Source organism: Corvus moneduloides, chromosome 6 (genome assembly GCF_009650955.1).
Source record: "Corvus moneduloides isolate bCorMon1 chromosome 6, bCorMon1.pri, whole genome shotgun sequence".
Taxonomy (NCBI): Eukaryota; Metazoa; Chordata; class Aves; order Passeriformes; family Corvidae; genus Corvus; species Corvus moneduloides.
The window spans coordinates 6,409,124-6,424,187 of record NC_045481.1 but is presented as its reverse complement, the minus strand read 5'-3'; the positions used below and the strand labels follow the sequence as shown (position 1 = coordinate 6,424,187).

At 41.3% G+C, this 15,064-nt stretch overlaps 1 protein-coding gene across 1 annotated transcript in view; it reads left to right on the top strand.

The window, feature by feature from the left end:
* Positions 1 to 15,064, top strand: part of KCNH5 (potassium voltage-gated channel subfamily H member 5) — a 162,489-nt gene that overhangs the window by 53,444 nt on the left and 93,981 nt on the right. The window contains exon 7 of the mRNA XM_032112530.1: positions 5,199 to 5,628. Within this exon, the coding sequence (XP_031968421.1) occupies positions 5,199 to 5,628 (430 nt within the window). The remainder of the gene's footprint in view (positions 1 to 5,198; positions 5,629 to 15,064) is intronic.

Below are 15,064 nucleotides of genomic sequence, written 5' to 3'. Positions count from 1 at the left end.
TTTCTCCTCACATCAGCTGTGTAAGCGATAGCCCTCAGCTTTTTTGTGTTCAGTGGGAGGGGAGGGAGACAGCTCTGGGAGGTGATTCATCCCCTCCCCAGCTGTCAGAGATGGATGGGGTGAATCACTCCTCTGACATGGCCCACTCCTCACTCTCCAGGGAGGAAAGATGGGCTTGTCACACAGACAGGATGGTTGGCCATCAGTTTGCAGCATTCTGGGAGACCCAGGAGGGTGCTTGGAGCTCAGTCCATGCTGTGGCCACACAAAACTGTTTTGCTCTTGCACAGAGGTGAGCCCCGGCTGCAAACGCCTCCGAGGATTTGATCACTTTTATAGCAATTTTAATGTAATTGCTTGTGTCCAGCATAAGGATATTAGCTTAAATTTAGCTTCACATCTGTATATGCTGCAATCACTCTTTTACAGTGGCAACATGCCCTACCAACATTTCATAGCACTGGTTCTTGGCCACTTCATAAATTCTTCAAAACCATGGTGTGCTGAACATCAAAACTTAGAGAAAAGTTTTTCTTTCTTTTTCCTCTGACCTTTTCTGAGACAGTGTTTTCTGTTAAATGATGCAGTACCGGTCCCCATTGTCACAGCTTGGAGTATTTCAGTTTTAGAACACATTTAAAATGCATATTTCATTTCTTTTTGTTGTTGCTGTTGCGTGTGTACTCACAGCTAACAACAAATAAATAAAAAATCATGGAGTGAAATCTAATCGAAAAAGTGCCTAGGGTTAAAAACATATTGTTCCCTAGTAAAAAGAAAAAGTTATGCATGATTTACCATTTCAGCATACTGGGATTTAATTTTGAGGTTTAAGCAGATTTTTGTATATTTAGATGGTTGAAACTAATAGCTGTTTTTGTTTTTATTTTACTTTTTAAAAACACTTATGCAATAATTTCCAACTTCAGAAAAGGTTAATTAGATTAGTGAGTAACCAGTTATTCTTTCTCAGATTTTACAAACATGCAGCTCTGCTATTCTGCTGCTCCTTCAGTGTAGAACAGACTCCACTTTCTCTTCCCTTGTTTAGGAGGTTTTAGGTAGAGTCATTGTGGACTCAGATGATTTCCTGCCCTTTTTAACCTTAATTTTCCATCAGTGACAATGTTTCCTTCATCCTCTTGCATGTTTGGCTCTTGACCCCTGTGTAACGTGACTTCGGCAGCTTCATCCTTCCCATTGCCTGGCTTATCAGGGATTCATTAAGTGCCAGAGAACTTTGCTCCCTGTTCTTGCTGGAGAGGCACAGGTCTATTCCCATGGCGGGCATCGCAGTTTTGGGAAACATCTGTCTCAGTCTGGTGGCTGGAAAAGTTCAGCTGGATGCAGATACACTGCTTAGACACTTCTTTCATCCTGGAAGACAGAAGTTTGACAGTGTGGTAACATCTAGGGTCTGAAATGGCAAGAATCAGGTTGTTCTAAGAGGAAGGATTGGTCCCTCTGCATATCAGACTGAGTGCTGTCATCAGTTGTGCCTCCACTATCAAACTGAATTTCCCTTCTTAGTGTATCAAGAGAATTTGAGAACACAGACTTTGCAAGGGGCTTGTGTCAAGAGGCTTGGGCTTTGTTTAATCATGAATGTCTAGTTTAATTCCAAAGTTAAACATCCATCCCTCAAAAATATCTTTCTGGATAAATTTGACAGTGTCTACATCCTTTGTATGGCTTCAGCTGTCTCCTAAATTGAAATGGTGGTACAAAAGTAGCAGGTTCAGGGCCACTGCTCTTGTCCTCTCTTGATCCAATGGCCTTAGAAGTCCCTGGGAAAGACTGTCATGACTCATATTTGTGATAGTTAAATTGATGATGTGTGTCAGATGGGAATTTGGTTCCAAACTTGACACCCAAAGTGCAGCTTTGGAGTGGGTGGTTTTCCAGTGGAAAATTTTCTGCAGCTGAGATGATTGATGATGAGCAAGCTGAGTGTCCTCATCTGATTAGGACGTGATAAAATATGTTAGCCAAAACCCTAAGGGGCTGGACTGGATGTTTGATAACATAAGGAGATAGTCTCAGTTAGAGAACAGAGCCCAGCAGCTGTTACAGACAGTTGGCCCAGTTGAAATGGCAATGGAGTCACAAATGCTCCTCCCAGAAGGCTGGATCTCCAGCATCCAACATGTGCTTTATTTACATGATGCCTGTGCCAAACTGGATTACATTCTCCATTCACAATTTCTAATCACCTTTCTGTTCCTCGAGTGCTGAAGTTGCTTCTGTCAGAGCAGATGCTCATCCTGGAGTAGAACGGTTTCCAAAGTATTCATTACGGAGCATAAATACAGTTAAAAGAAAATGAAATTAAAGGCAGCCTGCAATCAACTGAGTTTAGAAAACTGAGTTTCTTAATAGCCCAAATGTAATTCAAGGCAGTTAGTCTTTCTCATAACTTCTACCAAAGACATTATTTCTGAATCTGAGGCAGAGCTTTGCCTATTAACAACTGTGCATTAATTGTTGGCAGTTTTATAAGTATGAAGGTACCAGCTTGACCCAGCCAGTACTTAGTGCATATGTAATTGATACATATACATACCTATATATGATATACTCCATATGTGATGTATCACATATTCATTTAGCATTTGTTTAATTGCTCTCTCCTATACAGTGCTTTATGGAAGAGGCTTTTGAAGCTTCCAGTATTGTCTTTCTATTTTGGAAGCTTAGACAAGAAATGTGAATGTTCAATGTATCTCTTGATTTTTTGGCCTTAAGTAAGGGGTCAGACTAAACTGGCTTTAAGATTTACAGTTAAACTGACTTAAATGAATTACTCTTTGGAGATAATACATTTCAATGTCAGCTAAAATGAAATATTTCTCTTTGTTTCATACAGAAGAGATATGAGTGTTACCTGTGCTTAGGTAATGACAAAATGACAGCACAAACTTTCTCCCAGACTTTGAAATAAATGCTGTATTTTTATATTATTTGTACAACTGATAAATTGTCCATGTAACTTAGAGAGAGAAGATGAAGTGTGGGCGGGGGATGGAGGTCACACTGTAAACTCTTCTGTTCAAGGGTTGTTTGTGCAGTAAAAAGTGCAGTGTAAGCTGTGCCACTGGGACAAACTACTGGGTGTAAAAAAGGGACCCCCAAGTTTGAAGTCCAGGTCTCTTAACTCCTTCTCTGACCTTAATCCTGGTAATGAATGGTGACTCTTTAAGTAAAATGGAAATAATACATCTCTGCTTGACCAGTGCAACAGGATTTGGTCCTATGAGAAAAACACCCTGCTGTTTTTTCCTTCTTTTGCAAGTTGTAAACTTTCAGAATCAAGGTTAACTCAGTGAAACATATTGCAGAATAACTATTAAACTACTCTGAAGTTATCTTTTTTTTTTTTTTTTTTTTGGATGTGGATATTCTCTGGGGTGGGACCCTCATTCAGTAGTCCATTGGCCACAGTCCATTTTGTCAGGAATATTGGAAGAGACTTCCCAGTTTATTGGAAAAGCTGGCTGCTTGGAGTGTCTCACAGTCATATATCCCAAGGCAAATAAATAGATAGACATTTAGATGGAAATAAGGATGATAAACTAGATCTCTGTCTTGTGTAAATGCAAAATGCAGAAATCAAAATGGGAAAATTCCACTTCCCTCTGTGGTATTAGTCATCATGAGAACTTGAATGCAAATATAGAGCTTCAATTTATTAAGGATTTGGGGATCTGAAACACATTCCAACAGGATTTGAAAAGCATACAAGAACAGTGCCAAACAGATTACATCTAGAAATATCAGATGTATGTTACCCTTCAAACGTTGGGAAAAGGGAAAGAAGGTGCAAAAAGAAGAAGAAACAGAGGTGCAAAAGAGATGAATGTTCTTCTGGCATGGAAAACTCCAGAAACTCCAGTCTTTTACTGTTTGATAATATAATTAGCCAATGTTTTGACTAGACTGATTTGATAATGATGCATAGAAAAGGGCAATTTAATCTTGGCACAGTAACTAGGAATTTTTGCCTCATTGCTTTCTATGTCTTAATTTCTACTTTAAATTAAATGTCTTCAGCTTCTGAATGTTTTATATTAGAAAGCTTCCTTTACAAACTTTCTATTTTGAGCCACTAATTAATTTAATGCACAAGTTAGGTATATCATGAGATTGCAGTAGATCAAGAGCATATTTTTGTTCTCTTTCTGCATCTCTAAACTCTCAAACCTTTTGTGCATTGAGAAGGACATACGCATTTCTTATCCCCTCTCGGATGTTTCTATTAACTTTCTGATGGTCCTTGTGCTCTTATTCCCTAAATATTTGTATTTCCATTATTTGTACTTCATGTATCTTGCCTGACAGGAAGAAAAACAACACTGCACCAACACTTGCTTTAGGAAAATATCTGCAGTATTTGTCTGTTGCTTGGAAAGGAAATTAACCCTGTGTGCAAAGGCACGTGCCTTGTGGTCTGTATTTCCCTCACTCAGGAAGGTGATGTGCCCACAGTTGTTCAGTTCCATGTTCAGTCAGTGAGACTTCTTGTAAATAACAAAGTATCCAGAGTTATGTTTGAAGGATAATAAGAGGTGGAGAGTGTTGTGCTAGAGGAAGTTACTCAGCTCCTGTTTGGTGGATGGGACTAACAATAGGCAGATTTCTCTGAATTTCCCACTGCAATTACGTTCTGATGTTTCTCTTGAGCATCTCTCAGTGCTGAGGGTTGTTGAAGTAGGTGTGCCCCTGTTTTGGCCAGAATAACAATCCTCTGCTTGGATTTAATAAAATGCTGTTCTGAGAAACTTCAGTAAGATTCCCCTGGGATGGTGTCATTCCATCTGTGACTACTCTTCCACCTCCTTTGATCTTCTTGAGGTCAAAGCAGTGTCTCCAATTTACTTTAAACTGGCGAAGCATCGAACCCCTCCTTTTTGTAATAAACTTGCTGTTTCCAACTTTGGATTCTACAGAACTCTCCTGTTGCTTTGAAAGACTGAGTTTGAACAAAGTAATTTATCCACCTAGTGAGTGCCAAACTCAATTTAGCCTGACGAGGACAAAAGCACTGGAGGGGGGGAGGAGGGTTTGATCTTGTATTCTGTTATTTGAGGCCTGAAAAATTACATACAAAGATTTTAAGCAGATGCAGGAATTGCTGTACAGCCTTCTGTGCAAACCAGCAAGATATTTCAGATCAAATAATGATTTTTATTCTTTTCCAGGGAATCAGTAGCCTCTTCAGTTCCTTAAAAGTGGTGCGCCTTCTACGGCTCGGTCGGGTGGCCAGGAAGCTGGACCATTATCTGGAATATGGTGCTGCTGTGCTGGTGCTGTTGGTGTGTGTGTTTGGGCTGGTGGCCCACTGGCTGGCCTGCATCTGGTACAGCATCGGGGACTACGAAGTCATAGATGAACTGACCAACACCATCAAAACGGACAGTTGGCTCTACCAGCTGGCCTTGAGCATCGGGACCCCATATCGCTACAACACCACGGGCTCGGGCCAGTGGGAAGGAGGGCCCAGCAAAGACTCCTTGTACATATCCTCTCTCTACTTTACCATGACAAGCCTTACAACGATAGGATTTGGGAACATAGCACCAACCACGGATGGGGAGAAGATTTTCTCGGTGGCCATGATGATGGTTGGCTGTAAGTAAAATCTGATTTTCTTGTGTTTAAGGGAAGTTCTGTGGCCAGTACAATGCTTGTAAAGCATACTTGCTATAAGCTTTCTTGACATCCTACAAAAACCAGCGGTACCTAGGAAATGAACTTGGAATTCTTGAAAACAGGTATTGAAATTGTGTAGTTGCTGTAGCTTTTAAATTGCTTGCAAGGCTAAGTGGTCTGGGTACATAAGTGTGTCCAATGGCAAGCTCATACTTGGGGCCTCATCTTTACACTTTAAAGATGGCTTTTATCATGTTTGAAAGGTTTTGGCTGGAGTTTGGTTAGAAGTTGCAAAGTGTATTTGAATTCAGGTAGTCTGAGTTTTGTTTATAAACTCGCACAAGCCTGGAATCGTTTGATGTAGTTTTATCCAATTCTTGAAACATTTAGTGATTCCATAAATTGATTGTGTACTTTATGGCACTGGTTTGAGATATAAATCCTGATTTAGTCTTCTGCATGTGGTAGCCTTTGTCACCAGCAAAGCTAGAAGTGAAGGAAATGATGAGAGACAATATATTGCACCTTGTTTTCTGCTTCCTGCTGTTTCACAGCTCTGCTGAAATAGTCCAAAACCAGGAGTGGTAAGGCACATTTCTCATTTCATGTGCTGCCAAGGTTAGATCACTGAGGCGCTCTATAGATAACCAGAAATCTTCAAAATATAGTAGAGACAACTTAAAATGTTAATACCATTTGGGAGAATTACTCTTCTGTTAAATAAATAACTCTTGGTATTTCTCTGGTGCTTTCTATTTTCTGAGCGCCATGCAAACACTAAGCAATTATGTAACAAGAGAGCAAACAAAACCTTTAGATAATAAGATCTGCATAATCTCTCTGATAATTATCTCAGCTAACACTTGGAGCTCATCTCTGAGAAATACTGAACTATAAAAAGGAAGTTTTCTTTCCACAGTGTTTCTAGATCTTTAGAAGATTAAAGCCATTTGTTTGGAGATTTTAAAATGCTTTTTAAAAAGAGAGGTTGCAATTTTAGGACTCTTGCAGAGTCATGCAGTGAAATTTCTGCTGAACACCATCTTTACATGATGGGTTGTTATGTTGCAAAACATTTCCAAGTCCATAAAAAGCAAATCCCCAAGGCAGAGCATTAGTGAGCTGTTGCGGATAGGTCATCAAAAACCCATAGGAGCTGATAAGCCATTTGTTGAAACTGATTTGTGGTATTTACAGAACCTGGGGGTTTGGAGAATAAAATGGATATAGAACATTTTTTTATCCGTTGTAATAGTTACTTCCCTTGTTTTGGTTTGGGGTTTTTTTTTTTTGAGGGGACTTCTGTTGTCCTGTAGAGGGGAATTTCACAGAAAAAACTAATTGGTAAATGATTTAGGGTGTGGTGAGAGCCATAAAAACATAATGCATGCCATTACTACTATTTATAATGGTAGCAAGAACAAAATGCAGGCATGGCCTCAGCAAGTGAAAAGGAAGGGGAGATTATGTGTTCTAGGTGGTTTGTTTCCTTGCTTCATTATCTTTGAAACTCATGTTAAAGGTGGGGAATACAAGTAGGAGTTGACACTGACGACAGGCTGTGTATGTGGCACTGGCAGATAATTTCCATAAGTGTTGTCTACAAAATTACTAAATGTACACATCAAATTTATAAGTGGCAACTGTGAGCTTAGCAGCTGGGAAACTGTGTGTAGGTTTATAGGCTTTTAGACAAAGTCAAAAGTAGAATCTAAAATTTAAGGAGCGTGGCAAAAGGGCTACTGAGTTGGTTATTGCATAAAAATAATAACACTAAAATAAATGTGCCTTCTCTTGCGAGTGGGGTGAAGAGCATTGTGGCAGGCAGGAAGGCTACAGACAGGAGGAACCTTTTTGGTTTATTTACAAGTAAAATTTACAAGTAAAAATGCTCAGTTATCATCACATAGTTGAATCTTTTGCAACGACAACAGTGTGGATTTGAATATTTTTAATCCATGCACATCGGTGGGATGAGTGCTCCTGAAATCCAAACCTTGATTGATCTTTTTCTGCTGGTTAGAAAATAAGCCATCTTTGGAACAGGCACCGGTCATGGGCTTAATATTTGCGGTATTTGTGCAGAGAGATCAGACCTGCAGGATTGTGTAGACATGCTTTGCAGAGCCAGCTGCTGAAAGCCTTATGCTCTGAACTCCAAAATGAAACAGGAAGGCACAACAAATAGTTGATGGAAAATGCAATTTCCCAGGCATTCAGAGTATCCACTGAGCTCGGGAGAAGGATTTGGCCTCATAAAAAGGTGTAAGTAAGAATGGAGTTATTTTCAAACCAAGATGGTTTAGTTTCTCTTTTGAAACAGTGTTTTGAGATAAACATTCAGTAAAATTCAATTACAGTTCAGTCAATAAATATCTCTGGTCCACAAACATGCTCCTGTTATAAACAAAGAGAAGCTGTGAAGTACCTTTGGTAGTTCTCCTGAAGAAGTTTGCTGATACCAATAGCTGATATTGGCAGTGGTTTTTTCTAACAGGCTATGCCAAATAAATGTCTTAAACTTAGCACTGGAATCGGAGATAGTAATTCATCACAATCCCAGCTGCCTACTCATGCAAACTGCAGATAGGAAAGGAAATCTTCCCTGCCTTGTCAGCGAGCTGCGGCTTGCTCTGAAAGCCCCAAGTTTCCTATTCATGCTGGCAAAGTTATCAGGACCTGGGAGGAGTATTTGGAGAGATTTGCAAATCCTTCTGGTGGGCAGGAGTGCAGAATGGTGTTCTTGTTAAAAATAGGCAGATTCAGATTCTGTAGGTGCTGATAAAGCATTGCTTGGTGCAGGGCAGGGGCGGGGGATGCCCTGATGGATGGGGTGCTTTTCAGTTGGATTGGCAGCTTGTCACTCGCTTGTTCAGTGAGGACAGATCGAGTGGGATATTTAAGCTGAAATACATCACCTGTCTTGCAGGAAAGAAGGCTTTGAATAACTTAACCTCATCTTGTGGAGCTAGCTTCAGATTTCTTTTTGCCTCACTTGTTTTATCTTGGTGTCCAGTGCTGTTCAGCAATATTTTTTCTGTTGCTTCTTGACACTTGAAAAGCTAAAAAAAGCAAACCAAGCATCCAGTGACAGGGGAGCAAGGTTTTTACAAGGGTTATTGTTTAAATACCTATTGTGCATTTGCTGGCTAGAGTTGCTAAATATGCATTGAAAATCTGATTTTTGTAGCACCTTTTGTGTTGATCTAGGTCATTTCATCCCCTCTCTGTGCAGAGCAGAACAAATAGGTAGGTCTGTCAGATCCTTCGAACAGACCAGGAATCATTTATCATTCAGGAAGGACCTTTGTTGTAAACCTCCCATTATCTTCTGTCAGCGCAGAGCCTCCAAACAAAACCTCAGCCTGTGCTGCTGTGTGTTGCTCTACTTCTGTCCACAACCAGCTTTGAGGTTTCTGCAGCACAGCCATAGATGCAGATGTAAAACTGACTCGGTTTGTGTCTTTCACCAAAAAAGAATGTATCATGAAAGAGAACAGAAAGAAACTTTTGGTTCATACACCACTATCACTATCTTGCAACTCAGCACAGCCAGGCCTTCAGTGAGCAGAAAATAGAAGGGAAAAAGCATTTGGGGGAAGGTGGCAGCGTGGTCAGGTGAAACGGCTTGAAAAATCCAGGAGAGATGGGTTTTTTGAAGGAACAAGTGTGACTGTTTAAACAAAAGGAGTACTGTCATATGCTTTCTTCCTTCCTGTACTTTCACTGGGAGAATAGCAGCCAGCTTCCCAGAGTCCTGGTTTAGGCAGGGATAGAGTTAATTCTCTTCCCAGTAGCTGGTACAGTGCTGTGTGTCGGATTTAGAATGAGAATAATGTTGATAACACACTGAGGTTTTAGTTGTTGCTGAGCAGTGCTCACATGAAATCAAGGACTTTTCAGCTTCTTATTCCCTGCCAGCAAAGAGGCTGGGGGGCACAGGGAGCTGTGAGGGGACACAGCTGGAACAGCTGACCCGAACTGGCCAAAGGGACATTACACACCCTATGGCATCATGCTGAACAATAAAACTGGGGGGGCTGGAGGGTGACTGGTCAGCAGGAGGTGAGCAATAGCATTGTGCATCACTCGTTTTTTGTATTCTTTTATCATTGTTATTATTTTTGCCCCTTCCTTTCTGTCCTGTGAAGCTGTGCTTATCTCAACCCATGAGTTTTGCCTTTTCTTCTCATTCTTTCCCCATTCCACTGGGGGAGATGGAGTGAGCAGGTGGCTGGGGGAGTTTTAGCTGCCTGCTAGGTTAAAGCACAACACCCAGCCTGGGGCTCAGAGGGTCTCTGATACATTTCATGCTTCTGGTGTAACCTGGAGCAATGGTTTGCCCCTGTCCGTGTGCAACAATGAAATGGCTCTGAATGGCGCAGAGCAGATTGCAGCACCAGTCTGGCCCCATAAATACAGCAATTACAGGAGTTTATTTGTCCAGCTGAGTGGACCTAGACAGTACTTCATCCAAGCAATTGCAGAAATCCAGTTTATTCCACTGGTCACTGAAATGCTCCAATGATCCGTGCAGTAAGGGAAGGTCAGAACGAGATATTGAAGGCAGGAGTGTCAGTGAACATTGAATAATTCACTGTTTCTCAGGTTGTGAAAGACACAGAAGAATCCCTTAGTTATCCATTAGTCCCCAGAATTGCTGAGCAAATGGTGCTTTGTTGTTCTTCCTTTAGGAAGATACTTTTATATAAATACCTAATTACTTGGGCTTCTCTCTACTCTAGTTTTATGGGGAGATGGTTGTGGAGAGATGATATTTTTCAGTGACTGGTTTTAAATTATGATGAAAACTGGCCTGGCAATTCACACTGGTTTTGCATATGAGCAGAAGAATTTGTTATATTGATTGTATAGGATACCTTCCCTAGAAAATGGGAGTAATTTCCAGACACCTCTTTCCAAGAGTTTCTAGTTTAATGGCTTGAAGTGCTAGCTTCTTGTTTTCCTCTTGAAATACCCAGGTTCATGATTTTCAGCTCTGAAAAGGAGACAGATGTAATTGCTGTCACTTTGACCCCAAGTTATTATTGTTCAGGGGAGAAATGATGAAGGAGAGTGTGGGTGGGTTCCTTTTGAAATCACAGAGTCTCAGAATGCTTTGGGTTGGAAGGGACCTTAAAGATCATCCAGTACCAACCCCCCTGCCATGGGCTGGGACATATTTCACTAGAAAGTGTCTGCTGGATGTGTAAATACAGATATAATTGGTATCTTAGTTATCTATGCTAAACACATAGATGTCCTGCCTTCCTTCTAATTTTATTAAACAGAGAGAATAGGACATGCTCTTTCCTTTTTAGAACCAGTGAGATGCTCTCATCTGAGCCACCTCTGGCCGTAAACTCTCCTGTATTTGGCAAACAATGCTGAAAGGCTGCTGATTGCTCATGGCACTCCCCTTGCTGCTGCTCAGCTCTTCTGGAGTTGTGACGGGGGGTGCCAGGGGCTGTCAGTCATGTCTCCATTGATCTGTCAAACCTAATTCATTATTTAAGTGGGTTCTTTTGTTGTTCAAGCAGCGTTCGTCAGTTCCCTGCCAATATATGGTAGTTAGCCACTTGAATGCTGTTTGGATGAATCATGGAAGTTTATCTAGCAAATTTGTTAAGCAGTGGCTAAGCCCACGCGCTGACACAACAGTGTATCATTGTAGGAAAGCGCTTGTCTGGCACACTCCCAGACAAGCAATCCCAAGAGCCCATAGGATTTAATTTTTGATCCTGAGGAAAGTGTATGTGTGTAAGATAGCACCTTCCAGCAAAAATCATTGCCAACAACGTAGATTAAATTGTATTTTTCCTAGCAACAGATACTAATATGAGAAGGCTTCACATCTGTGGGAATTCATAGGCTTGAGTGTTTAGCTGTGGTTGAAATCCAGCTCTGCCCCTAAGGGTGTCCTCCAAGAGTCAGTTCTGTGGAAGGGCAGTTTCTTCTCCTGCAGAGATCTAGGATGTGGGAGAGACGTGGCTCTTCATCAAGGAGCTGCAGAAGGGTTTGTTTGATCTCTTCAGCAGTAGAGGACTGGGGCCAGTTTTTGTGCTTCTCTTAAAGTTTCTTAAAATGGGGGTCAGTGGGGGGAATGCCTCTTCCAGCAACAATGTGGCCCTGCTAGCAAGCTCTTAATTGCTTCTTAGAATTACAATATGGTAAAATGGTTTGGGTTGAAAGACATCTTAAAGACCATCTTGTTCCAACCTCCCTGCCATGTGCAGGGTTGCTCACGGTCCCATCCCTGGTCTTGAACACTTCTAGGAATGGGACATCCACAATTGCGCTGTGCAACCTGTTCTGTTACATACAGCTGTAATCCTCAAGCGATGAGAAAGGTGGTAAGTTTTTCAACATCCAAATCAGAAGAGAGTAAAACTGTTCATTCACATTTACCCATTAGTGCAAAAAGAAGAAAGTGGCCCAGAAAGTTACTAGAAGTTGCTTTGCAAGTGAAAATTTCCCCTCTTGAGTGCCATTGAAAAAGCATTTTGACACTTTTGGATTGCTGAACCGTACTCCAAGTGCTGTTAGCTGTACAAGGCAAGGGTACCAAGATCTTTCTGTGATATCTTTTACTTGTTACTAATCTTACTTATGTCTCTCAGCTGGGCAGATGAAGTATTTCGAGGCAGGTTATTGGTCTCAGTGCAGCAGTAGAACTTGGCAGTCTCAATATTCTCTGAGCAGCTGCATGGAAAAGCCGTAAGACTACAAACACATCAGTAGCCTACAGTAAAAAAACAAATTACTCTTAGGGAGTAAAAGATGTAGGATCATCCACTTTTTAATGGAACTTCAGTGTAAGAGTGAGATCACAGAATCATCGTTTAAGTTGGAAAAGACCTGTAAGATCATTGAGCCCAACCATTACCCCACCACTAAACCATGTCCCCAAATGCCACATCTACATGTCTTTTAAATACCTCCAGGGATGGTGACTCTAGCACTGCCCTGGGCAGCCTGTTCTGGTGCTTGACATCCTTTCTGTGAAGAAATTGTTCCTAATATCCAACCTAAACCTCCCCTGGTGCAACTTGAGGCTGTTTCCTCTTGTCCTGTTGCTTGCTACCTGGGAGAAGAGACCAACACCCCCTGACTGCACCTTCCTTTCAGGGAATTGTAGAGAGCAACAAGATCCCTCAGAGCCTCCTTTTCTCCAGGATAAACACCCCCAGCTCCCTCAGCTGCTCCTCATCAGACTTGTGCTCCAGACCCTTCCCCAGCTCCCTTTCCCTTCTCAGGACATGCTTCAGCACCTGGTTGTATCCACCAGATTGGGGCCATGTGTGCCTTGTTTTGCTGTAATTCTGTCATGGCAGTAGATTTTTAGATATTCAGGTTCTAGTTTATAGCAAAAACATGTGTCTTTATATAAAGAGCTTTAAAACTGTAAAACAGCCTCCTTGGGAAGCTTTATGGGATATTTTATGTCAAGGTTATAGCTAGCATGTGTTTATATAAGGTTTACTTTTATTGTCATTGGCTTGATGTGTTTAAAGGAAATTATGGTATCAAGAGAGATAGGACAGTGAGTGGGAGAGGTAACAATGAAGAAGGAAATGTTATTTCATGCTACTGAGCTATATTATTTAAAACAACTGAAAATTGTTATTGAGTGAATGATACGTAAATGTGGGAAATCAACCATTATGCTCACACACAGTGCAAGCAATCACCTGACATGGTCCCAGAGGGGTTATTAGGTAGTCCTGGATTACTCACAACAACTGTATCTCTCAGGAAGCAGGAAGTTTTAATTAGCCCAGCTAGATCAGCAAATATATCTGACTGGCTAAGAATACAACACAGCTCAGTTTTATAGCGTATTGTGCTAGAGGGATAAACAAATCTGAGATAAAAGATAACCCCCAAGGTATCACACCACTTGGATGGAAGGGGCTCAGGAGATCCTTTGTGTTTGCCTGTTCTGAATTTTCAGAGAGCCAAGTGAGTGATCCAAGTCTGTCTGAGCAGAGATCCTTGGTTAATTTTGTGTACCCAGGAGATAATACCTGTGTGTGTTTGGCATTTAAAAGGGAGAGTTACCCAAGTAAGTCAGGCCAGTTGCCAGGTAGGCCCTGCTTTCAATGAGATATTTTCTGTTAAATCTCATTAATATTGGCCCAGTTTTGCTTGTAGGTAACTCCTGTGGTTTATCAACTGGAGTGGAAATTCAGATGGGCAGTTCAGCGAGGAGACAAGTTGTTTTAGCAAGTGTCCTGTTGTAGAAAATTTCAATCATATCTGTGAATCAGGCCTTAAAATATTATTTTTCATGTCCAGCAAGAGCTTTTCGTGCTTAAATGTTGTTAGGTTGAATTTCAGAACTGTAAAACTGTGTGACGTCGTCTCACATCCAGAGACGCTGACAGAGCTGGGTGTTTTGTGTTGTTTTTCAAAATATATGAAAAACCTGAGAAGGTCTGAAGTAGTACAATGTCATGTTCCTCTTGAACATTCTGAGAGCACTGAGGACTCAGCCTGCATGTCTCTCATCCTCGTTCATCTTTTCTGTGGCTTTTCTGCAAGAACTTTGGTAGAACCAGGAAAAATTTTCCGCCAGTGGAAGCATACTCTGCGTGGGAGTATGACTGCGGGTTCCTCCTTAAAGAGCTTTACCCCTTTCCTTTCCATTTGGAGGAAGGACAGGAGAGCATCCAAACTGGCATCTCTCCCCTGGGTACCTGCTGTGCATCCCTGTGAGTGCTGAGTCAAGCCCAGTTGCGTGTCAGTAGGAATATTTTGGTCATGAATGATTAAAACTAGTTTTCTTCCACTGGCCAGCAGCCAGCGTGGATTTGTCAAGATGAGTTCATGGCAAATTAATCTGATTTCTTTCTTTGACAAGATAACTGCCTAGAGAATAAAAGGAATTGAGTAGATACGATATATCTGAACTTTTAAAAAGTCTTCTGACAGTTTTTTACTTAGTGGCCTCACAGCAAACGAGTGAAAGATGATCTCAACACAGTCGTAACAAAGCTGGCGATAAGTGATTGAACAATCTCTCTCAAAATATAATCAAGGGCTTCGCTGTCAAACTTGGAGGGAATTGCCAGTGAGATTTTTGCCCTGCATGTGATTCTGTTCAACACTTTCATTAGCAGAGATGAGTGACAGAATGGAGAGAGCACATTGGGAGAGTTACAGGAAGGGTTGCAAGCCATTCAGATGACAGCATCAGAGTCCATAATGACCCCAATAAATTGGAAATGCATCCCCAAATTAGCAAGGTGAATGTCAAGAGAGGGAAATGCAATGCACCATGTGCAAAGAGGGCAAATCAAATGCATAAGCACAGTTTATGGAATAACTGTCTCTGCTGCTGTGAGGCTGAAGAGGGTTTTGGAGGATATTGGAGGGCAAAAGGGATAGGTGACTGCAGACTGAATGTAGCAAC